Source organism: Rousettus aegyptiacus, unplaced genomic scaffold (assembly GCF_014176215.1).
Source record: "Rousettus aegyptiacus isolate mRouAeg1 unplaced genomic scaffold, mRouAeg1.p scaffold_m13_p_14, whole genome shotgun sequence".
Lineage (NCBI taxonomy): Eukaryota > Metazoa > Chordata > Mammalia > Chiroptera > Pteropodidae > Rousettus > Rousettus aegyptiacus.
In genome coordinates, this window is record NW_023416289.1 from 52,760,393 (window position 1) to 52,785,551 (window position 25,159).

The window sequence follows — 25,159 nt, forward strand, 5'->3', positions numbered from 1 at the left end:
GGACGCAGTGGTGTCTATTTGTGTCGTGTTCACTGTTCACGAGGCATTTTTATGTATGACGTCCGATTCGTGGTCGGGATCGTTGGTACTCCAGGCTGTAGAGCAGAAAGTGGAGGATCGGAGAAGTAGCGTGCCCAAGGTGACACAGCCCAAGATGCTTTTGATACTGAGTGAGTGACTTGGTGGGGAGCTGGGTCTGGAAGTCATCATTCTGAGTCCGAGCCCGGGCAGGGGAAGATGTGACAAAGGCTGCTTTGGCGAGAAGCAGGTGGAGGGAAGGGCGCTGTGGGAGGTGGCGAAGGCAGAGACAGGAGCCCGAGAGCTGAGCGAGAGTGGGCTGGACTGGCCGAGAAGGACAGTGGGATGCAGCGCAGCCCAGGAGAGGGGGAGGGGGGTTCGGCTTTCTGCACAGCGGAGGCCGTGGTAACGGGGCTGCTGGGCCTGGGGTCAGGCCCCGGCTCCCTGTGGGGAGCACGGCGAGGGCGGTCTGGCATTGCCATGGGAGCTGCTGTTCCCAGCCTTCTCCCAACTTCCGAGCCTAGAACAGGACCCACCTATCTATCTGCTTCCAGAAGCCCCTCGATATTTTACATAGAGGGACAAGTTTGTAGGAGCAAGTGTAACTCTGGGACGCAGAGGAGCTGGTCAGCTCGGAGTACCACACTTCTGTCCCAGACTTCTCTTGTGACACACATGGAGTTTCAGGCAGCAAAAGCGTCCCTTAAACTGCTCCCAGATGTGCGGCGCTGGCTCTCAGGCTGGCGGCAAGGTAGGCCCTTGCGAGACTGCAGAGCCCAGCGTGGCCTGACACTCCAGGCGCTCACACTCCCGGGGGAGACAGACGCCGAATGCTCATTCACAGTGTGTTAAGTGGTTCAGATGTGCAGGGTTCCCCTTCCCCCTTTTTTTTTTTTTTTTAACAAACATGGTTAGAGCATCTGTTATGTTCCCTGTGCTGTTTAAAGGGCTGGTGGATCCTCCTTGTCCTCAAGGAACTTAACATTTAAAGTGCTGATAAAGGCATTCCCTTGGGAGTCAGGAAGGCTGCCAGATGTCCCTGCCCCAGCCTGTCAACTTTAGCTCCCTAACTCTGCCAAATGAAGGCCATGCTGCTGGCTGTCCTCTGGTCAGCAACTAGGTGAATGTCTGTGTATTGTGTAAAGTGAGGTGTGATGTAAGTTACTATGGGGCGCTCATCCAGGCAGGCGCGTGAGGGCTGTATCTGTGATGCAGGGGAGCCTGGGGCTGACCCCATTTCCCGTCAGGATGCTGCTGGCTCCCTCCTCTGGCTCCCCAGAAGCCTGGGGTTTTTGATGCCTAGATTTTATTCCTTGAATCCAGTGTTTGCTCTGGACCCTGCTCTCTGCAGGAAACCCCCGCATGTCACAGCCCCAGGGACCAAGAACCTTGTTCAGTTCCCTGCCCACTGCCCACTCCAATGGCTCGAAGCTAGTGGTGACTCAGCAGAGACTAACCCCTTACAGGCAGGCCAAAGCCAGCCCCTCTACTCTTCCCCACCTCCCCACTTCTGCCCAGAGCTGGCCAGGGAAGCAGGGAGGGGTGAGGGGTTACTTCTCAGAAGAGATGTACACCAGCCTGCGCCTGCGCGGTATTCCCCAGGGACCTGGGACTCGGACCCTCCTTGGTTGCTGGAGACTTGGATCTCGTAGCTGAGCCCCAGAGCGTCCGTGGGCGGAGGCTGCACCTGCCAGAGGCATGAAATCGCCAGGGTTGCTGCTCTGCACGTGCAGGACCAGCTTGAGGGTGGCAGCGTGTTTGGCTGGTAGTGGACAGGTGGTGCTGGGGTTTCCTGGCTGGGCCAGTACAACCCTCCGGGGACCTCGAAAGTGGCTCAGCGACGTTAACATTCACAGAACACTTATTGTGTTTCAGGCCCAGTTCAAAGTGCTTTACTGCTTTACTGCTTTGTAAGTTAGATATTATTGAGTCTGATTTTGCAGGTGGGGAAACTGAGGCACAGAGCATTAAGTGCTTGGCCCAGGTTCAGATGCTACTAGGTGATGAATTCAGCCCAGTGGGTCTGTTACATGAAACCATATTTAGTCCCATTGTAACTGTCTGCTCCCTGTCTCCAAGTTTACAGTACCTGAAACCTGCATGATTTAGTTATGCTTTAAGGGGTCTCTGACAAACCCTAGTGCAGCGCCACGGGCCAGAGTAGGGAAGGATCAGAAAGCTGTACTTTGAAGGATCTGAGGATCTTTTCTTCAGAGAAGAGGTAGGAGCCTCCTGACTGGCTTGTAGAAAAGAGACTAGACCTTTCCCTGGGGTTCTAGGTGGCAGTATCAGTACCAACAATGGAAGCTTCAGGGAGGCTGGCTTAATTATTTCAAACAGAAGGCTATCCAAGGAATAAAGCTGTGTGAGGACACAGCGGGAGCCCTGGGCAGCACGAGCTTCTGTCCCTGCAGGTGTGCAGGCTGGACAGGCCAGGCACTTGGGGTGGTGCTGAAGGGGTGTCTGCATCATGTGGGCTCGTGGGTCTGTGGCCTTGAGCGTCCTTTCCTGCCCAGAGGCCCTGTGAGTCTGTCAGTCAGGGTACGTAGAATATGTGGACAGCATTGCTGGGGAGGGCCCCAGACCCCTCCAGACTCAGCAGGGCCAGATAGCAAAAACTAGGCATCAGCAAATCTTCTTTAATGGACAGGAGTGGGATGGAAGGGGCTCTGACCCCTGACAGGTGACTCTAGCCTTCTGAGGTGTGTGTCTAAAATCTTGGGACCTGACTTAGGGTCCCGTGCTGGGGTTTCCCGTGGTTGGATTTGCCTGCTTTCTGGGACCACCTTGGTGGTGGACTGTCCCTCGTCATGGTGGGCTTCGCTCTCCATGCATGGTCTAAATTCCCCTCTTGGCTCCTGGCCTTCTGGATACCATGACTTGTTTTCAGCCAACCATGTCTTGTTCCCTCATATATTGAGCTTGGGCCACCTAAAAACAGGCCTGTTTCTCTGACCCAAGTCCAAGCCCACAGCTCTAGATCGCTCTTTGGACCAGCACCTCCTTCAGACCCAGTTTCCCCTTTGTCTTCTCCTGTGTCCCCCCGTCACTACCGAGTGCCACTGCTCCTTTCCCAGCAAGAGAGAAGGCAGCGGGTCCCATTTCTGCTCAAACTGGAGAGTTGTGCAGCGGAGCTTGACTTAGGCAAAGAGCATAGGCGCAGGGCCTGGTGAGTGAATCCAGAACGCCGGGCCCGGCCCGCGCCCCGGTAACATGGCGGGCTCGCGGGCCTGTGCTCCCTGGAAGAGGACGCGGCTGGACGGGAAGGGAAGACATGAGTGGCAGCACAGTACGGGCTGCAGTGGGACAGGTGCTGGGAGGGGCTGACGCCTCGGTCGGCGTCTTGGGTTTGGTTATCTCCTAAGTCCCTTCCTTTTCTAGAGGGCGAGGAATTTTGGCTTTTGGGATACCAAGGAGAGAGCTTAGGTGCTCGTGCTGCTCGAATGTGCCCTTTGGGAAAGCGACACATCCAGTTTCTCTAGGCGTCAGGAAGGTAGAACCACTGTGCTCTGGAAGGCCACCCCAACCCTGGCTTGTTTGGCGGGAGACCACATCCAAATCTGGGGAACTCTCCCACCTTCTCCAAAGCCCTGGTACCGGAAGGCATCTGCTCAGCCGTTGGAGCTTTCTGAAGCTTTGCTTTCTGTTCAGGAACCTTTGCCCATTCCCGCCTCCTATTAAGCAGCAGCGGGTCTACTGGTGAGTTTCCTCATTTCCAAGGCTGCAGCAAAGGGGCTGGGGAGGTTACCCCTGACTGGTGGGATGCCGAGTTGGGTCTCGATCTCTCTAGGACCCAGTGATGACTGCAGACTGGGAATCAAGAAGGTGATGGAGTTAGTAACAGGCATTCTTCGTTGTCAACAGGGCATTCTTACCAAGAAGACAGGACACCCCAAATGGTCTGCGTCCTTGGTGACCGAGAAAAGGGTGTCTATGTGGGAGACTTCCTTCTGCTTCCTCACCCACAAATCTGGCCTCTCCGAAGTTAAAAACTAGCGAGCATGAGTGCATTTCCCTGGGTAAGGTGAGCAGCTTCTTGCAGTGAAACCTCACGGGTCAACTCTTGGCAAGTTCATTGCCTCTAGAATACCGAGTTTATTCTCCCTAACCGAAAATCTGTACCACTGAGAATCCATACCACTGATCCCCCTTCTCTTCTCAACAGTCTCTCCAGCCCAGGTCCATGTAGAATTAGAGACTATTCGGCTGGAGGGAGAGTCATCTCAGTACTTCTCAAAGTGCAGTGCGCTTCTGAGGCAGCTGGGGAATGTGATAACATTCTGGATATTTGGATCTGGGTGGGGGCATCAGGTGCTGCATTTCTAAGGAGCCCCTCAGGCGATGTGGATGCTGCTGCTCTCCCCACGGGCAGTGCATCCTCGGCTATAAAAAGGGCCTTCCTCCGTGTCAGCTGCCACTTCCTGCTCGGCCCGCAGCCCCGGCATAAACGCAGTGCTCCGGTTGCATCAGGGCCCCTTCCTTCACGGCCTGCACATTTACTGTCTCCAATGGTGTTTTTCTTTTCTTTTTTTTTTTTTAAGGTTTTCTTTTTGTTTTTTGTTTTGTTTTTGTTTTTGTTTTGTTCTGACTTATGGACACTTTCCCTCTCCGCTGGAAATGTTCTCAAAAAAAGTGTGCCGGGCATTTTGCAACACAACTGTTTTGGTTCCAGGCGGGAGACCTGGTTGCTGGGCAGAGTCCACTTGGCCTCCCATCCCTATTGGCACCTCCCCCCGGAGTGGTCTGAGAAAGATTCCCTGTGTTTCTCTGCCACCACCTGCTGCTTCCTGAGAGGGGCCAAGCTAGAGCTTTGACTCTGCCTCAGTTTCCCTAACTCAAACAGATATGGAGCCATCCCAGAATGGCCCTTGAAGTGGCAGAGAGATTCCCAGTGGACTAAGAGTATCTGGGATTGGCCTATGCCAGTGGGAACTGGGTTGAGAGTCTAAGGAGGTCTCCACTCTCTGTCCCCTCCTGCTGGTGGGAGGGCAAAATGCCAGGCTGGGGACAAGGCCATACTGGCAACAGGGGGTAAAAGTCTCGCTGAGGCCAAGGGAAGGCGGAATCTAAGGGGGAGTTAGGGAAAACTGCCTTTTATAGACATGTTCTTTCTTTCTTTCTTTTTTTCTTCTAAGTTTACTCACAGCGACAGTGCCACTCTCAGGCGCCGGGCCTGTCTGTGGTTGCGCCGGGCGGGTGCCACCCTCATATCCCTTCCCCCACCTTCCCTGCAAGTTGCATGACCTGCATCGGAATCCGCAGGGGGCGGGGGCGAACCCTTTCAGATGCTGGATGCGGTTGAATCCGCGTCTTCACTTCCTCGCCTGCCCTCACCCAAGTGCCGGGAGCAGAGCCCTGCTTTCTTCTGCGTGCGAATGAATGCCGTAGTGTGTGTGCCTGCTCGGACTTCCCTAACCCTTTCTTCTCCTTTCCCACAGAAAACGCTCCGGTTTTCTCAGAAAACAGCTCACACTTGGCATGTTGACGTTTGTTTGTTTGTTTGTTTAAAAAATTCATACCGTGGCAAAATGCGGGGACCCCGGCCTTTCCTCTCCCATCCGGATCTGAGCTCGAATGGAAGGCTGGCTGCACCTGCTTTGCGCCCCTACCAGGAAGGGGTGCTTGGGTGAGAGGGGAGGAGGGAGGTTCTGTGCCCCCGAATCCGGAGAGAGCAGCCCGCCCGCCCCCTCACCCGGCAGCCAGCGCAACGCACCCGACAGCCGAGCCCCAGAAGCCGGTCTCAGTCGGTGCTGGCCTGCCGCTTGCCAAAAAATGTCCCTTGCATCTCAATTTCCCCGGCCGTTTCTGTCGCTCGCACGGCTCGCCCGGGCCACCTCGGCTCTCAGGCGCAGCCTTTCAGAGCTTGTTCCTTCCTCCCCCGCTCCCCGCCGCCTAGAAGGCGCAGGGGGTGCGGGTTCACCCCCACCCGGCCGTGCCCGCAGTCCCTTTCCAGCCGGGCCCATCTCCCGGACTCTCGGTTACGGAAATGAGTGTCATTTAGACGGAGGACCGCGCGTCCGCAGCCCCTGTCCCCGGCTCTGGGTGCCTCTCCGGGGTTCCTGTGCGCTCGCGGGTGCCCCGTTGCCGTTAGCGAGCCTGAGCCCCCCGCCCAGGCTCAGGAACGCTCCCCGGTCACCTCGGCCGCGCTCGTGTCCTTTCCTCCCGCGGTCTAGATTGCAGCAAAACCGGGCAGCGCGAGGGCCAAAAAGTGGAAAGGAGAGCGCCTTCCCGCGCCGCGCAGCCAGCTCTCCGACTCCCCCTCCCCAGCCCAGACCCTCGCAATCCCAACTGCAACTTTTTCCCTTCGGTCTCGGTTTCCCCTGGGCTGCGGCGAGCGGGCGCCGGGCCGCGAGGCGTGGAGCGGGCGAGCGGGAGCGCGGCTGCGGGTGGCGGTGCGGGTGAGAGCCGCGAGCCGCTGAGTGGGTGGGTGGGTGGGTGGGGAGGGAGGAGGGGAGAGGACGGGCGGGGAGAGGGAGGGAGGAGGGAGGGAGGGGGAGATTCCGCTCTTGCCGCTCCCAACCGGGGCGGGGGGAGGAGGCCGTGAGTGGGGAGGGGACGAGGGAGGGGAGAGGGAGGGCGCCGAGGAAGACGCTCCGAGAACCCGTGCGTTTCGTAAGCTCGGAGCACTTGTACATTTCTGCAGCCGCGCGGCGAGCCATTCGCGGCGGCTGCTGCAGCTCTGACTGCATCTTCCGCCTCCTTCCCCCGGGCTCCGGGCGTGTGTGTGTGAGTGTGTGTGAGAGTGTGTGTTTTGCAGGTGTGTCCATTTTAATTCTGCCCAGTAGGTGGGACTTGGTGACTTTCGCACCATTTTTTCCTTTCCTTTTTTTTTTTTTTCTTTTTTCTTTTTTGCCTCCCCACCGTCTGTTGCAACCCTGCAAAGTCTCGGAGTCGGCGAGCGCGGCTCGCTTCCCGAGCCCCCGGACCCGGCGAGCCGGCGAGCGCCGAGCCGGCCACCATGCCAGGCAGACCGCGCCACTAGGCGCTCCCCGCGGCTCCCACCCGGCGGCGGCAGCAGCGGCGGCGGCGGCCGCGATGGTTTCAGACGCTGAAGGATTTTGCATCTGATCGCACGGCGTTTCAAAGGCAGAGGCCCCCTCCCCCTTCCCCCCTCCCTCGCCGTCTTTGTTTCCTTCCCCCCCAGCTCTCCCCACTCCCCCCACCCCACCCCCCTCTCCTCTCCTCCTCCTCTTTTTTAGAAGCAGCGATCGGAGATGGATGTCTCTCTTTGCCCAGCCAAGTGTAGTTTCTGGCGGATTTTCTTGCTGGGAAGCGTCTGGCTGGACTATGTGGGCTCGGTGCTGGCTTGCCCTGCAAATTGTGTCTGCAGCAAGACTGAGATCAACTGCCGGCGGCCGGACGATGGGAACCTCTTCCCTCTCCTGGAGGGGCAGGATTCAGGGAACAGCACTGGGAATGCCAGCATCAACATCACGGATATCTCAAGGAATATCACTTCCATGTAAGTCAGGCGGCCGCTCCCTGCCCGCCTTCCCCTCGCTCCGCGGCTCCCTCTCTCGCCCGCCCGCCCTCGGCCAGAAGCCGGCCCTGCGCCCACTCCAGCTCGCCGCCCGCCGGGCGCGCGTCAGGCTCGCTCTGGCTCGGGAGATGCTCGTGGGCTGCGTATCCAGGTGACTCCGGCCCTGACGAGGCTTGATCGGGCGATGCGTTTTGTGCCTCTCCGGGGAGAGGACCCCCGCCGGCTAGGGCGCGCAGGGCCCAGCTCCCGCCCCCACCCGCTGTGTGTCGTTTTGAGGGTGTCTTTCGGGTTCTTTGCCCCCCACTAAATAGCAACAGTTTGGCCACGCTCAAGTGGAATGAAGTAGACAAGGTTCGAGTCCCCGACAGCCGCGGCAGCGACAGTGGCGGTGGCCTTAGCGGGGAGGGGAGGTGACAGATAGGGGCTGCTCGCTGTCTAGCCGAGACGGTTTAACTATTTCCTTTTGGAAACGGCAAAACACGCTGACAAGTAAACAAGTTGGGAGCTGGCTGCTGCGGCGAGACTTCGGACACGTCTAGGCCTTCGTGGACGCCCACCCCTTCCCGTCCCTCTCCTCCGCCCTCTCCAGCCCCATTTTGGGTATTTCCGAGACCCCCTCCCCCTTTCCCACCCTCTTCTGCATCTGGGCGCCTGCAGATCGCGTCCGTGTTTGGACTTGGAGAACTGCTCTTGGAATTCCCAGTCAGGATGGCGAAAGGAGGAGAGGGCTCGGTGTGTTTTGCAGACCGGGGTTCCGATGCGATCCTGCAGATCCGTTTATTCGGAAAATTGAGCTCTGCCTGGCATTTACGTGGTTCTGCCCCGCCTGAGGGAGACCTGTGGTGGCCTGCTCTTTTCTGGTTATTTTCTTTGGCAGAGAAGAGGGCAGACGCTTGGGCAGGGGGAGAAAGCACAGCTTGGGGCCCAGGGAACCTGCCCATCTTTTCTTTCATTGACCTCTGCCAAGTGACCCCCTCCCTTCCTGCCATCCAGAGAAGGGTGGGGATGGCACTGGGTTGGTTCAGGGAATAACTCTCCCTTATCTCTCCCAAGGTCTCCGCCTCCTGGGGACTCCTGACGTGGGTGGGATGCTGAGAAGGGTTTGCACAGAAGTCCTAGCTGGCTGGGGTCTGAGGAAGGCATTCCGGAGAGGTGAATCTGCCGTTGGCGCTGCTCTGCCTTCGCCCCAGCCCCGGGGCAACAGGGCTGCAGAGCCGGGAGGAGTTGCAGCCTGCTCTGCCAGAGCCCGCCAGCCCTCCGGCTTAATGGAGACTGTGCTAGCGTGCTTGCAGCCAACAGTTTGAGGGGAGTGTAGAGCCCAGAAGATGGTTCTGACTTCTGGCCCGGAGACGAGCTTGACCCATATCTTGGCTCTCCCGTCTGTCCCCTCACCACCTTCAACCCAGCTGGCTAGAGATGGCTTGATAAACAGCAAAGGTTGGGGGAGGGCAAAGGAAACAGGCTGGACCCAACTCTGTCTCCCTGGTCCTGCAGGCCACAGCATTCCAGCATCCCCAAGGATGCAGGGAGGAGGGTCCCGGAGTGTGAATGTAAGGAAAACTATGGTTTGGAAGTACACTGTCGCAGTCGTGTGTGTGTGTGTGTGTGTGTGTGTGTGTGTGTGTGTCAGCGGGGGAGGGGTGGTGGTGAGTGGAAGGGTAGGGAGAGCTTAGTGGTGGGTCAAGGAGTTCAGGAGCTGGACCTAGGGATTTCCAGGGGATTGGGTGGGCTAGAAGTTGGAGAGAAGGTGCCCCAGGTGCCCAGTGGGGGACCTCTGGGGGCCAGCGAGCCTCCTCCTGCTTGTTCTCTGCTTTAAGGATGTGTGTGTATCTTTAGGAGGCTGACGGGTAGCAGCGATGGTCACAATCACGTAGGCTCTTCATAGTCACGCAGAGGTGCTGCTCCTCTGAAAATGATACTTAGGGAAGCAGTTGATAGGGAAGAGCTGGGGTGATCTTTCCAGGCAGAGGGTCCAAGATGGGGATGCCGGAAAGGTCGGTGACGGGGCGGCCTCTCGTCCCCTTTTCCATTGGAGGACCCCAGAAAGGCATCATGTGGGACAGTGAGCAAGGAGTGGACAGGAAGCCCCTCAGTCTGTGTTCCATCCTTGTTTCAGGACCCAGACTCTGACAGGAAGTCAGGACTCCTTTCCTTAAATCTACTCTGACACCTAAGAGCCAGGGAGCTAGCTCTGCACTGAGCGGCAGGTGGGGGGAGTTCAGAGGTCATGGGTCCGATGACCTTTCCTCGCCCCATCTTCTCCTCAGTGCCCTGTTATATCTGTGGCTGGTATTGACTGAACTCAGAAAGAGTCCTGTCTGCAACCCAAAGGCGAGGATGGTGGAGAGAGAGACAGGGAACACTGCTCACCCTGCGAGGCAGATGTCACCATCCCTATTTTATCCCTGAGGGAATGGAGGCTCAGGGTACCAAAGTAACTTTCCCTGGGACACACAGCCTGAACTGTGAACTAGACGTACATCTCTGTCCAATGCTGAAGCCCAGGCCCTCCACTCGGTGTGGTGTGTGGTGGCCCTTGGCAGCAGGCTGGGAGGAGGGGCTTAGGGTAGGGAGAAGCCCTCTGGGCAGGGGAGGAGGCCTTACTTGAGGGTTACCTGGGAAGGGGGCTTTAGTTGAAGCCTGGGCTTTGTTGGAGAGGAGCGTGATGCTGTCAGAGATAAGGAATCAGGGATCCCACAGCTTCCATCAGCCAGAAGCTCCTGGTGCTGGTGTATGCCTAGGTCTGCAGCTTGGGCAGACTCTGGGGCATGAGGAAGAGGTTGGGCAGGAGCTGGATTGCCACCAGGCCTAGTAAGGGAATATGGGGGTGCCCTCCACAGATTCACCATCTTATTCTTGGGGCCCTGGGGTCCTCACATCCCTCCCTCAGGTGCTAAACTGATGCTATGTGAGTTTTAAGGGGCAAGACATTCCCTGTTGTCCTTCCTTGTGGGTGGTATGTGGAGTAGCTCCCGGGTACCCACTGGAGGCTGGCTGAGTACACCTCTGATGGAGGAAGCTGCCTCCCCATTAGCATCAGGAGGAAATCAGCTGTAAGGCATCCATGCCAAAGTGTGAGTCTTACCTTCATCCCTCGCAGAGCCAAGCTGCTCCAAAGGGCCCTCCCTTTTGGCATCTTTCTGTTCAGGAGGCCAGTCCCTTTGCCACTGAAGCTCTGACCCACAGTAACCTTACCTAGAAGGGTCCATGAACAGCCGCACCCAGCCAGGCTCTGACGTCACAAAGACAGGAGGGTGGTGGCTGGGAGGTGGCTGTCTGGGCCATCTCTCTAGGCCAGGCCTGCTTGGAGCTGGGTTGGAATGGCATGTTCTTTGACTGTTAGACGATCAAGCAGAGAAGATGGCATCACTGGGCTTGGCTTCTTGGGGTGGTGAAGACCATGGGCTGGGACCAGTAGCCAGCAGTGGGTTCTCCGTGACAGCCACTGTGGGGTCTCTGGTATTTGCAATCCTCTGGTCCTTGCAGCCCCCCACCCTCCCTGCAGGCCCTCCCCTGGCTGGATGAAGGATCATTCAGAGCTTTGGTGGCTGTACTGGCTTCTTGATTTCTCAGCCTTTCCAAGGATCAAGGGGGCAGCCAGCCTTGACAGCTGCCAGTGAGGGCTGGGATGCAGACAGGGGTGTGGGCCTGGCCCCGGAGGTATTATGGGGATTGGGGGGGGATAGGCCTGAGGGTGGTAGGCCAAGATGTGAGGGGCCTTTGAGGTGTGGTTATAGCCCCTGGGAAAGACATACTTCTAGAATGAAAGCTGAGGACGCTGGACTCTAGAGGCCCTGGGATTTTACCTGGAGGGTTCTCCCTGGATCCAGAGTCTGCAGCCCCTAAAAGCCAAGGTCAGTCTTCTGAGGCATACCCTGGGTCCCAGGGCATCAGCTCTACAGTGCCAGGGGGCCTGAGCGTATGGCAGCTTGGGGCAAATGAGCCCAGCCTGCCCCTTTCTTTGAGAGTGCTTGTGCACTGGCCCCTAGAGGGCTGAGCCTGGAGTCTGGGAGGCAGCTCAGGGTCCTGCAGGGTGCCAGCTGCCCTCCTCCCGGCCGAGGTGGAGTGTGCTGCTGTGGAGAAGGGAGGGTCCCACCTCCTGCTCCTCTGGGAAGCTCTCCAGCCTTGTCCTGCCCGTCCCTGTCTGCTGCCTCCTCCTCCGGTCTGCCTGCAGTGATGGGCCAGGCCCCTGCCCCGGCTGGCTTTTGGTGGGGGTGTGGGTAGCGCGTGGCCCTCCCTCTGGATGGCCCTTGCCAGTTTTGTGGCATCTCTGCTGCCTTCTGTCGTCCTCATCTCAAGTGCCCTGTTTAACAGCTTATACTGGGATCACAGGCACCCTCTCCAGCTTCCCCTGAGGCCTCCGGCTAGCCAGTGGCAGGGTTGGGAAACGGGTGGGACACACGAGTCCCACCCTGGCTCTGCCGCCAACCTGCCATGAGGCACAGTAGAAGACCGTAGTCTTTCCAAGCCTGTAAGGCAACTACGAACTGAGGCCAAGAGGCAGTGTCCCTTCCATCTCGGACATATGCCATCCCGGGGCCTGGGGAGTGTCCCCGAGGAGGCTCTGCGAGGCAGCTCCTTAGGGCGCCGCCTTCGAGATCGGTGCTGACCCTTGTGATGCCACCAGAGGGAGGGCGCAGGATGCTCTGTCACTGGCCGTTGGCCACTGGCCAGGTTTCCCTTCCTCCTTTCCCTTCCCATCCCTAGAGAACTCTGGGCCCCTCAGAAGGTACCACACGATATCAAGTCAACTGCCCAGACCAAACGCCACATGTAGCAAGAATGCGCTGGGGCCTGTAGCCTCCCCTTGGAGGCTGGACCCTCTGCTTCCAGGCTCCCCAGTCGCCCTGAGCTCAGGCAGGGGGAGGCGCCTCTGCGAGAGCCGGCTCCTTGCCGGAGCAGGGGCCTCCACTCGGCGCGAGAAGAAAATGTTAGAACTTCTGTTTCAAATTATTCTTGTCTAGAAAAGGGAATATTTACTGTATGGACTGAAGATATATAAGCAAATAATTTAATAAATATGAGCGTTTTGGGGCTATGAGATAATTTTAATGCCAAAGCATACATCATCAAAAAAGCTTGGTGCCCACCCTTGCCATTAGTTGGGTCTGAGCTTGAGAGGGGTGACGATAGGAGGTCATCCTGGAGCCCGTGGCCTCCCCTCTTGGCTCTGTTCCGGGGAGGGGCTGGCCGATTGGGAGGGGGCAGCAGGGCTCATGGGAGGCGGGCTGAGGCCTGGTGGCAGAGAGGATCTTGGCTCCGTCAGGATTCCTGAGGTCCTGGTCCCCAGGGGTCAGGCCAGTTCTCACAGGACGGTCTCCTTGTCCCCTCAGAATCCTGCCTTTGGTCTGTATGGCAGATTCTCCATCTCCGTGACGACCCCACCATTCATTTCTATCACTATCCTGCTTCCCAGTTTAGGGCGGTTGAGTTTATTTTTGTGACAGCTACTTGAGGTATGTAAGCAGGGATTATGAGTCCCATTTACCGATTAACAAACAAAATAAAGGACAGAATTTGAGTCTCAGTGATTGAGTTGTGTGACTCACAAAAGGAAAGATCTAGAAGAGTCCTATGTCTCCTCCTCTGGTGCCTCTCTCATAGCCTCCGTGGCTCTGTCGACTCCATTCTCTCTGGCCATGGCCCTTCAGCTGGATGCCCTACAGCTTGTGGTGAAGGGAGATGCAGAGCATTTTCATCTAGAAAGTTCTTTTCTCCCAAGAGGCCGCATTCTGGGAATGCCTCTGAGGGACTTGTGTGATGTTGGGGTGTGTGTGCGCGCGCACGCGCACAGTGGCTTGGTGTCCTGGCCATTGGGTCTAAGTGTGGCCTGAGCAGAGGCCGAACTCCATTTTCCAGATCTGGTGGGCAGCCGAGCCATCAGCTCAGGTCATCCATCATTCTGTGAGCCTTGCTGTCCTGTGCTGTGGGACGCGCACTCCGGGGGCTGGGCAGGGTGGCAGCTCCTCTCCCATGGGTCGGATCATCCATGCTGACGATGCCAGTGAGCCCTAGGACCCCCGTGAGGACCTTCGGATTTCCACCCACCCCTGAATGCAGGGCTCACCAGAATGCAGAGTTGGAAGGGATGACTACAGCCACCTCCTCCCTCACGTTATGCACAGGGGTCCCCTGAGAGGCCCAGAGAAGGGCGGGGAGCTTTCTGGGGCCCGCAGGTGCTGGAAGACCTCACTTCTCGGGCTGGGCGCCACCTTCTCCTGCTCAGTCCCAGTGCTTGGTGCTCGTTCTGGGCACTCTGTCAAAGCCAGAGCCTCGCCCACAACTGTGTCTCCCTCTGGGGCGACGTTTCCAAATTCAGGGTCCCCAGAGGCAGCAACTATGCGCGGCTGGCAGCCCCAGGGCTCCTCGGAGCCGGCAGCTCATGCCAGTTAGAAATCCACTTGGCGAGGGCTTCTGCTGAGCTCTGGTTACATCCAGAGCTGGGCGTCTGGCTCAGTGGGCTTGGGAGCCTGACCTTTCTCTCTAGCCTCACCTCTGTCTTCCAGCCCCCAGCCCCTTGTGGCTCATCCTCTCAAAAATTCCCGAGTGGTAAAATTCTTTCTCCAGACAGACCTCATCAGGCACAGAGAGGAGCCTGCCAGCTGGTTTCCCCAGCAGCCCCTCTGGGCCCAGCCCCTCCCTAGCTGTGGACAAACCCCTTACCTCCTCCAGGCCTCAGTTTCCTTATCCGTAAGATGAGGGTAATAGCAACCACCTTATAGCAGCGCTCCGAGGCAAAGCGAAAGCTGCTAATACATGATAACTAACATCAATTCGCCTTCATTGAGCACTTACTATGTTTCAGGCATGGTTCCAAGCACTTTAGAGGTAGCACCTCGTTAGGGCCTCACGCCAGCCCTATGAGAGAAGTACTCTTATTCGTCCCATTCTACATATGGGGAAACTGAATCCGGAGACGGAGCATGACTTGCTTAGTTCGTGTCGCCAGTATATGGCAGAGCAGTCTGCTGTTTAATGTTAAACTATTCTGCCCATGCAAACTAACACATACCGGTATACGCACACGCACCTTCACCGATCCGTGACCGTCATGACGTAGTAATATTCAAATGAAAGGGTGGACATGCAGGTCTAGGAGGACTCCTGCTTTGATAACGTTCCGGCTCCCTAGGTGAGAATTGTCCTGGCCGGGGTTGGAGGGGACGGCAAGTGAGATAATGATGGGCGTGGTGTCGTCCAAGCAGTGCCGGCCAGCACGGTCACGGTCAGGCTTCTGGTGGCAGGGAGGCTTTGGGGCTCTCCTCCTGACCTGTGTCCGACAGTAGCCTCCACCCTTGGCCATGTCTCAGCCAAGCCTCTTCTCAGGCCTCCTTGACCAGCCTGTGGTATCCTGGCCTCTGAGGCGAGGTCAGCACCCACAGGAGACCAGGTGGCAGCCGAACTGGCAGGGGTTCAGGAAGCTGGCGTCTGGGTCTCAGCCAGCTCCCCTGGGGCCGCAGCACAGTCAGCAGGATGGTGTCCCTGACTGCCCATGGCCAGGGAAAGCCTAGATGGGAGATGGAGGGCCTGGTGGGCCCTCCCAGGTCGAGTTTGGGGTCCTGAGGCTGCCTCTGGGTACAGAGCAAAAGAAGGACATCAGAAGTGCTGAGCAGCTGGAGCTGGAAGCCGATGTTTAAAGCATCTTTCCTGAAGGAATTCCCGTTCTTCCTGGCCCTGCTCTCGACTCTGCCTCAGATGAGCAGGTTCACTTTCCTCTGCCCCCTCTCCGTACTCCCCCTGCTCATGGGGGCATCCCATAGTCGTCATAGGCTGAGCCCCGTGGAAAGAGCTGGAGGACCCAGCAAATGGCTAAGATCGCAGGGCAAGTGTTCGTGGGGGCACCCCATTCCTTGCATCCTGGCTGCGTGAGCTCGCCGTATCCTAGAACTTCTCTGGCCTCGGTCCTCCTTCTGGGAGCCGGAGTCCGCTTCCTCCACAGGGTGACCGTCAGATAGTGTCATGACATTCTCTCTGGGCTCTCTAAACAGCCAGGTCCCGTGTTGGTTATTTCCATTTCTAGATGTCTGGGAGTGTTTTTGAGTTAGAAAGAAAATCAAGACTTTAAACCATAAATCATTCGACTTGGAAAGGGGCTCAGAAACAATCTGAGCCAAACTCAGTTTTACAGAGGAGAAGCCTGAGGCTCAAGAGTAGGGAAAGGACTTGACTCACCCAGCGAGTTCCTGGCACCACTTGGGCCAGCATGCAGGGATGGGGGGCTTGTGAGAGGCACTCCCCAGCTGGTGTGGGTCTGGGGTTCTCTGTTCTGGCGCTAAGGAATTGGGGTTCTTCCAGAGGCAGGGAAAGGAGTGTTTAGCCTCTTGCACACGGAGCGAGAACGGAGGGAGCAATCTTAGATTCGAAGTCCTAATCCGGCTGCCTCCCACGGTAAACTGAGCTGTGTGCACATCTTGGGGGCGTCTTTGTGCACGCACAAGTGCAGCTCTCCTCTCTTCGTTCTGTCTGAGGTCTTGTAAACAAGCCCTAAAGCCTTTGGCTTCTTGCCTGCCAAGATTGTCTGTGTCTGCACCCTCGCTGGCCGCCAGAGGGCAGCGCTGTGCACGAGACTGTCTGAAGCTGGTGGCTGGCTTCCTAGGAGGAGCTGGGGATGTGACACAGTAGCCTGGTGAGATGTGCACCGGCAGCGAGGCTTTCAGAGCCTCGCCTGCGCCAGGGCTGAGCAGACCGGTCAACTCTTCTCTAGGCAGAGCCTGTCTCTGCAGAGCTGGCCCTGCCTCCATCACGTCTGCAGCCCAGAGATGTGAGCCTCCTAGACCTGAACTTCGCAGGAGGTGGCTGGGAGAATGCCTCGGGCGGTTGGAAGTTGGCCTGGACGGCTCTGCCTCCCACCTCATCTGTCTCAGCAGCAGCAGGAGGGTCCAGCGTATTTGCATGGGGGTAATGGAGATGAATGTACGGGACATAATTCCTGCCCAGGAAGATCCATCCCGATGGGGACACACAGAAGTTGACAGATGGTTAAACTATGGGGTTACTGTCATGGAAGAAGTGAGCTATATAAACTGCTTCAGGCCATGTGATATGCTGGCCCAAGTGTGGGGGCATCTCTCACCTCTCCCTGTTCCCAGCTCATGCCAAGCTTGGGAATTACGACACCAGGTAGCTGCTCACTAAATACCAGGTCCTGATATGTACCGGACACGAGAGCTTGGTGCTGTCTGTTAACCTCTCTAGACCTTGTCTCTGCTCTCAGAGACGCACTTCCAAAGTGCTGGGTATGAACGTGCCTTGCAAACCAGGGTCGTGGGCCCTGCCTGGACTCGTTAGTTTTGACCGTTTCCTTTCTGTGACTACTGTTGGCTCTTCTCTGTCTGTTCCAGGCAGTCCTGTGTTTGAGCAGGTGCCGTCTTGTTCCAGCTCTAGCTGGTCCACGAATGAGCCTCGTCTCACAAATGTGGTTATCGGCTTTGGAGATGGGGTCTTCTGCGTCCGCGGTGGGGCTGTGACTCGGTTTGAGGGTCACGCGTGGCTGCCGCACCCCAGGCTGCTGTGGTGCTCCGTCTTTCCCCACCTGTTGATCCTTTTTCAAGGCCGGTGTCCTAAAAAGCAGGGATGAAGCCAACATTTATGACTGTCCTACTGGGCTGGAAATCATTTGCTTATGGATGGCAACTACTAACTAAAACTTAAGATCACAACTCGCCCTCTTATCAGCTGTGGCCCTGGGCTGGCTACGATTTTTTGATTCCTAGTTTCCTCATCTAGTAAAAAAATGGAGATAATAATACAGGGTTATTGTAAGATTTCAGTGAGAATATGTGCGTTTCAAACTCTTAGTGCTGCTCTTCATCTCGTTTTCTCCCTCTTCTCATTACCACACCCCAGAATCTCATGGTCATGAGCGTGGGTCTTTCCTGTGGCCCTGATCTGTTCTTCCTGCTTCTAGGCTCTCCTCTCACACACCCCGACAGATTCATCTTCCCATCCAAGGTCTGCCATTATAACAGTTCCTGCGCGTGAGCTTTTTAATGGTTTTCCTGTCTGAGAAGCAGCTCAGTGTAGTGGGAATGATAGTGGTTTCTTTGGCCAGGGAGCCTTCAGTTTAGACAGCGGCTCTGCCCCTAGGCGAGTTTAGGCATTATTTAACTTTGCTGAACCTCAGTTTCTTATCTGGAAAACCAAGATGACTATATTCATCTTGGTAGAGTGGTTGCGAGGATTCAGTGAAGTTATGCTAAGTGCCTGGCATGCACAGAGGCCACGCGCACAGGGGGCATGATGGGCGTCTCGGCGGTGAGGGGCAGTGACCCTTCTGGGTCCCGGAAGGATGGCTTTAGGGGAGGTTGGGTGAGGAGAGCTAGCAACCGGGCACAGGCTGGGGGTGACAGAAGGACCAAGATGGGGTGTATCTGGAAAAGGTGGCAGAGTAGCTGAGACATAAATCAGCTGAAAGAACAGAGAAATTGTTGTGGATTCCGCTGAGACTCTTTTGCGGTACCAAGTGACCGAGTGTGCCCGGCAGAGCGTCCCTGCTTCCCGCCGGCCCCGCTCTTGGTCCCAGGGGTCCAGGTGCCAGGAGCGTCCATGCAGGATAACTGGCAGCACCCACCCTTTGCAGATATTCTCCCTATTTGCTTGGACTACTGTTCTCCTATTTTCACCCTGTGTAGCTTCCTATTCACTGGCTGATTCCCTTCTGACTATTGTAATGGACTAAATCAGTCCGATACAGTTGGGGCTCCAGCAGCTGTGGGACAAAAAGTGTAGGAATCGGGTGGGAAAGAGTGACAAGTCCCTTCAGTCTACCCTTAGGAGCCTCCCATGTGCATTCATTCCAGTTCCATGTTAAGCCACAGGAGGGCACTAGACCATGATTTCTGCAGGGAGGGAGGAGCTATTGAGTGTGCTTTGATCAAAGCTGCACTTGGATTCTTCCCAGATGCCAGCATCTCTGAAGGCCATGGCGCCCCAACTTGATTTAACCAGAGCCCAAAGCATGGAGTCTGATATCTCAGGGGAAGCTAAAGTGTAGTAAAAGGTCAGGGAATTTGGCGTCAAATTTGGGTTCCAATTCTTGCCCTCCTCCTTGCTTGTTTTTTTTTGTTGTTGTTGCTTGTTTATTTTTTATTTTTATTTTTTAACTTTGAGTAAGTTAATTTCTCTGGGTCTCTTTTTTCTTCACCTGTAAAATAAGGTGTTATTGGGAGGTCTTACTGGAAGAATTACATGATACGACGTGTGGAAAGTGTCTGGAAAGTGATAGATACGCCATGATTGACTACCTGTTTCTTTCTGGAAGAAGGATGAAGTTACGGCACAGCATAGGAGATATTTATGGGATCCCGCTCACCTGACAGGGTCTCTGTTCTTCCTAGTCACCCCTCTAGGGTCCCAGTTCATTGAGGGCAGCACTCACACCTAGCGGCCGGGATGGAGAACAGTGCATTCTGATCTGGTGGGTGGCGATGGTGGGCATTGCTGGACAGTTGCTGGGTATTTGAGGGGATGAGACTGAATCTGCAGATCGAGAGATGTTGGCTTCAGATGGTCCGTCAACCGAATTTCTCTCCCCTTACGGTGCGAGTGGCTAGAGATGATTCTCAGCGGGCCTTACTGTGATGGTGACCATTGGGGATATTAGTTGCCCAGGTCAGTGGTCTAAGGTCACAGCTACAGAACACACTGCCTTTATTGTAGCCAACCAATCTAGCATCCAGAGCTTTGTGGTATTTCCTGGGGCACTACTCTTAAAAAATTGTTTTAAATCCATCATCTATCAGATTGTCCTCAGCCAAGAGGCTCAAGATCCCTGAACCTCAGTGTCGTTATCTGAGAGAGAGGGCCGTTGGGCTGGTTGACTGGAGGGCTCTTTCAGCTTGGATTTGAGTGTTGGACATTGTTTCATACCCTTGGCTCAGTGTGTGTATATGTCTGTGCGTGTGTGTGAGAGAGAGAGAGAGGGAGAGAGGAAGGAGGGGAGGGGGAGAGGGAGAGAGAGAGAGAAGAGAAGAGGGTAGGTGTGAGATCACGTGGGAAGTGGGGGTAATGATTGGTAACTGCTAAGCTCAGGCCTTCCTGGTGCAGAAATTCTAGCCCAGAGAAGGGAGGAGTGTCCCTTGGTGGAGGGGTGCTCCTGAGACTGGAACTGGGGCGTCTCTCGCTCCCTGTCTTATGCACCCTCTTCGTTACCCACCTGAGATCCAGGACAGAGCCTAGCAGCTGTGCCAGGCTCAGGAAGTTATTTAATATCAGCTTTGCTCCAGATTGTGTTTCTGACTCCTTGCCACCTCTTAAGTGGCAGTCATTTTAACAAATGTGGCGATAAGATACCGAGTGGGAAATAACATGAGAAATGGGGAGGGGGCAGGGGCACGCAGGAGGAGTGCAGTTTCTTCCGTTGGCAGAAACCTTGTCTCTGAGGCACTCCCGGCGAGAGAATCGCGGAGGAGGAGCTAGGGCCCCTCAAGCACGTCAGTGCAGGGGAGGCGTGGGAAGGGGAGCCTGACTCCAGGGCACGTGGCCTGTGGCTGCAGCTGTTGCTCCTCCATGGGCGGACCCTGTGTCCGTGGGACACCTGGCTCCTGTCCCTGGGGCAGGTGTTGGAGGGCAGGCCCTGTGCTCCATTTTTCAAAGGACTGCCTTGCACGTATGCACCAGACAGCTAGCAGGGCCTGGCACTGGCAGCGTGGATGCTGAGCTGTGTCTGGGCCTAGGTTGTGGGGAGCCCAGGTGTCTGGCCGCCTGCCTCGCTGCCTGCCAAGGCCCATCCCAGCAGCTGGACTAGTGGGGAAGGATGGGCACAGGCCCTGGCAGGGCCAACCTGGCTCTGCCATCCATCGGACCGGGAGAGGAGGGAGTCAGGTCTCGCTCTCCCTGCCTGCGGCCTCAGCCATGTGCCGGGCATGGTGTGAGTCACAATGACGAGAAAGTCAATTCCCTCTTGGTGTTTAGAATCAAGTTGGGGTGGCAGGCATTAGACAAGGGACCTACTGCTAAAAGAGGAGTTTCAGGAGAAGCAGGGCCAGAAAGATTAAAGATTAAAGATTAAAGAAAAATGTACATATATGAAAATGTGGCTTTCTTAAGGTGGAGAGGACCCAAAATTTCTGAAAGTAGATCTAAAAATTCTAGATCTTCCTGTGCTTGGGGCCACCCCGTGTTGACGACAGAGGCGTTACTTGTCAGGTCTGTGGCCCTGGGCCCAGAAGTTGATCCCTTGGCCTTGCTGCTGTCCACAGGAGGCCCCGTAGTATTTTAGGGGCAGCAACTTTCAGAAGGCAAGAGAGGCAAATTGCCTTTCTTCTCCCGTCACTTTCTGACGGTGTAAGACAAAGATGTGGGGCAGGTAGTTTATCAGGAAGGTGACCCTGCAGCCTGGGGGAGGGGGCAGTGGGACTGGGAAGGGAAGCCAAGGAGCGGAGTGTTGGCGAGCAGGCCGCGGAGCGCTCTCCCCAGGTGCTCGCTGTTCCTCTCCTGCTGCTTTTATTCCGCATGTTCGGGGAGAGCCTCCGACAGCCCCGCGGCCCCTTTTGGGAAAGCTGGGGAGATGTCTGTGAGCCAGACGGATGAGGCCTAACTAATTCTCCCCGCAGTTATGGGGTGTGTAAGGTCAAGGCCCTTTCTCTTGGCACCTGGCCCCTGTTTGTGGGAGCCTGCCTCGGGGCTGTGGGGGAGGGGGCCAGGTGCGCCGAGGGGGCAGCCAGATTCCCTCTGTCTCCCAGGGCAAATTCCTGGGAGCAAGTTCCACAGAAGTGATTTGGAGTCAGCCATGTGGTGGGTAGGGAGAGCCTGGGGCGGGGGGCGGTGCATATCCAGGCTGGCGTGCAAAGACTGGCTCCACGTGGTGTTACAGGGCTGGGCCCCGGCCCAGCCGACGCTCTGCCCAGGCAGCTGCTGGGCCTGCCCTCAGCCCTGGCCGGGTCAGCAGCCCCCGATTTTCCTGTGCTCAGGTCCAAGCCATGCCCTGGGCCCTGGGGCAGCAGCAGGGTGGGAAGAGTGACCTTCTCCCTCCTGACTCTTGTTCAGGTTTCCTGTCTCCACGGACATGATCGGTCGCTCCTCCCACCGCCCCCAGTCCGGGGCTGCAAGCCGTGTTCCTGTCCTGGTGACGTGCTGGTCTGCCTGCCACCCTCTGTCAGTCGCTCAGGGCTGCTGTTGCTTGCATTCTATTCAGCATGCTTTGGCCTTGGGGCTCCACCTGGCGCCCAGCTGGATGGCTGTCCTCACCGACCCGGGCACGATACCGGATAGAAGGGGGTGGCACAACCAGTGTCTTAGTCGTGCTGAGACCCCCTGGAGTCCCACCCATGGGCGCTGCGTGGCATCAGACTCGCTAACATCAGGCTTTTCCCCTCACTGTGCTGTGAGCTCCGGGAGGCGGGGATTGTGTTGGATCTGGCTCCGCATCCCCAGCAGCCAGCAGGGAACAGGTCCTCCGCGGGACCTGTGCAGTGGGACGGGCCATGTTTTCTGCCAGAACGTGTCACAGATCAGAGGGCAGATCCCGGGCGTGGTGGCCGAGCGCAGCTCTGGCCACGTCGTTCTCGCCTCCCCGTGCCTGGCGGGCCTGGGCCTGCCTCAGTGCAGCAGCCTGTTGGAGGAACCTTCTAGGGAAACCTGCCCTCGTCAGAGTGAGAGCATCGTCGTCACCGGCGTGGAGATGGCGTCCCAGGTGTTACCCTAAGGGTGGTTTGTTTTAGCCCCATTTCATTCTCAGCGCAACCTGTGGAGGCAGGTATCATTATCATCCTCACTTTACGCATGGGGAAACTGAGGCTCAGAGAGGCCCTGGAACTTGTCCTGAGGCATCCGACCAGTGAGTGGCGGAGCTGCCGTTTGAACTCAGCAGGTCTGGTTCCCGAGCCCCTGCTCACACCTGGTGTCGTAGGTGCCTCTTCCCGCCAACCCCCATCGGCCCAGCCTCCTCCCACACTGCCAGGCGCCCCTCGGCCAGCAGGATGTAACGCCTGCTCTTCTGGTGTTTGACGTGGTGTAGTCAGGGGCGTGGAGGTAGTAGGGGCCCTCACACCCAGTGGAGTTCAGGATCCCTGAGATTTGTGGGCACAGGTGTTTTTGGCCACATTCTCAGAGAATGCCATCTCAGTGAGAACAGAGTGAGCTCTTAGGCCCCACCTCTGTCACCAACTTACTGGGTGAATCTGGGCAAGGCGTTAGCCATCTCTGTGCCTCCATTTTCTTATATTTAAAATTAGGGGGCTGGCCTAGTGATCTTCGAAGGTCCTCTGGCTTTAACTCGTGACGTTTCTAACGTGGTGGTTGGGGATGAGCTGGAGGCTGGAGCCCCCCGAAGCTGCAGGACTCCGCTCGGGCTGGGTCCCCTGCGTGTCAAGGGGGAGCGTGGGAACAGACCTGCGGTCCTCGCGGGTGCTCGTGTGCCCATCCCGGGTGCGTTGGCTGGAGCACAGACCGCGGGGTCCGAGCCCACAGTTTCTGATTCCCATCTATCGTGGGGCCTGAGACGCACCCAGGGGATGCAGACGCTGCCGGTGCAGGGACCACACTCTGTGAGCACGGACATGCTCCCCGGGGACCGGAGCCGGTGTGGTATTCTGCATGAGATTTGTTAACGCGGTTGCCCGGGCTGCGAAAAGTTTGAACACCCCCACACTAGGAGAACACTAACCCCTTCCCAAGCACCTTCCGACAGGGCTTGCCCAGGTTCTCTCTCCGTTTCCCATTCATCTGTTTGTTCTGCACCCCAGGTATGGTGTCCGGCTCATTCCTGACCTTGGCCCCGACACTTGCCTTTCCCCACAGGGCTGGGTGTGACTGGGATGTGCTCTGACCTTCCTGATCCAATATGTAGATGAGAAGTGAAAGCACGATTGTGCTTGTCAGAATGCCCTTCCTGGCTCAGAGTTGATTTTAAAGAATGATTTGGGAGGCAGGGAAGACATTCTGTAACTGTAGCTCGGGAACCTGAGTTGGGTCTTCCTCGCTCAGGCTCCTGCCTCATGTGCAGGCTGCAGCCTGTCTCGGGAGCCTTGCCTCCTGTTACCCCCCAGCCAGGCCAACCCACTGTGCCTTTCTGAGACATTCCCAAGCGTTTCCCACTCTTAGTCTTTTGGGCAGGCTCTTTCCCCTGCCTGGAAGCCCTCTGGCCTTCATTCTGCTCACCTGGGCCCTACCTGTCACTCAGGTGCCTCCTTTGACATGGTCTTCTTCGTCCAGACCTGTGAGTGCTGCATGTCCTAGCTTTCCAGTCGTAAGCACAGAGTAATAGCAGCTCCTGTTTCTTGAGCACCTTCTCGGGGCCGGAAGTTTGTATGGCGTCTCATTTAAGCCACGCAAGCACATGAGCGGAAGGCTGCTCTCATTTCACAGGTGAGGAAATCGAGGCCAGGGATGCAAGAGCTGGCCTCGGGCCATCACGCGAAGGGCGCAGCTAGGAGTCGAACCCAGGCCTGCTCCAGAGCCCGCAGTCCCGCGTTCATTGCAACAGTGCGCACAAGAGCAAAACGGCTGGGAACAGGCTCATGCCGTCAGGAGGGGACCCGGGTATGTGGGCATGATGGACTGCTATATAGCAGTTTCGGTGGAAACCGTGTTCTCTGTGCAGTAACATGGCTACATTCTGCAGGCAAAGTACCAGTAAAGAGAAAACAAGTTGCAGAATGACATACTATGTGTGTAAGTTGAAAAACAGAAATTGACAAATGCAGTATATTGTTCATGGACACAGATATGCAGTAAAAAGATAAAATCATAGACTGGATACAAACCAATTTTGCAATTGCCTTGGGGAGAGACGGAGAGGAAATCAAGAGCCAGCACAGAGCTCTTCACTTTACCTGTGATGTTTTCCTTCTCCCTTTTTTTGAGATCTTAGCATATGACAAAATGGTAATGTGTAGTAATTCTAGGTGATGGGTAAATAAGGTGTTCAATATATAATCCTTTGTTTTTTCTCTGTGTGCACTTTAGAAGCCTTAAACGGTAATAAGATTATCATACCCGCCAGATTTGTAATTAAAAAAAGTAAAAGCAATGTTAAATCTATGTATTTGTTCACTAGGGCTGCTGTAACAAAATACCACACAGACTGGGTGGCAAACAACAGGAATTTGTTTTCTCACAGGCCTAGAGGCTAGAAGCCCAAGATCAAGGTGCGGGCAGGGTTGGTTCCTTCGGAGGCCTCTCTCCGTGGCCGGCGGACGGCCGTCTTCCCTGTGTCTTCACACGGTCGGCCCTGTGTGTGTCTGTGTCTTTATCCGCCTTCTTACAAGGACACCAATCCTGTTGGATTAGGGCCCACCCCAATGACCCCATTTTCATTTAATCACGTCTTTAAAGATGTTATCTCCCAATGCTGTCACATCCTGAAGTATTGGGGCTTAGGACTGCAACGGAGGAATTCCGGGGAGACACAGGCCACCTCATAACAATCATGAGACAAAACAATGGCATTTCTGCTGAATTTAGAGTCCATCGTTGAATTTCTGAGTCCAGGAACCTGCAGAAGTTTATCGAAGCTGAATTTTTCTCACGTTTTGGTGCCCCTGGCCGCTGGTGCCCTAAGTGTATCTGCTTGGGCAGCCTCGTGAGGAGAGGAGCCCTCTGGAGGAGGCTGCACACTCGTAGGAGAATTAGAGGTGGGGAAAGGGGAAGGACACAGCCGGGCCAGTGCCAGGCCCGAGGAGGCACAGGCCAGGTCTCTGACCGTCTGATGGTTCGGAGCTG

At 56.4% G+C, this 25,159-nt stretch overlaps 1 protein-coding gene across 10 annotated transcripts in view; it reads left to right on the forward strand.

Annotated features, from left to right (window-relative positions):
* Nucleotides 1-25,159, forward strand: part of NTRK3 (neurotrophic receptor tyrosine kinase 3) — a 426,694-nt gene that overhangs the window by 102,685 nt on the left and 298,850 nt on the right. For 5 of the 10 annotated variants that reach the window (XR_004954339.1, XM_036231979.1, XM_036231980.1 and 2 more), the window contains exon 1: nucleotides 7,218-7,480. Coding sequence is in view for 9 of the 10 variants with exons in the window: in XM_036231979.1 (XP_036087872.1) it covers nucleotides 7,233-7,480 (248 nt within the window). In the remaining variant the exon portion in view is untranslated. Of the gene's footprint in view, nucleotides 1-3,882; nucleotides 4,043-7,167; nucleotides 7,481-9,192; nucleotides 16,291-25,159 lie in introns of those variants that run through there. The other 5 variants (XM_036231978.1, XM_036231982.1, XM_036231977.1 and 2 more) reach the window with 4 other exon arrangements.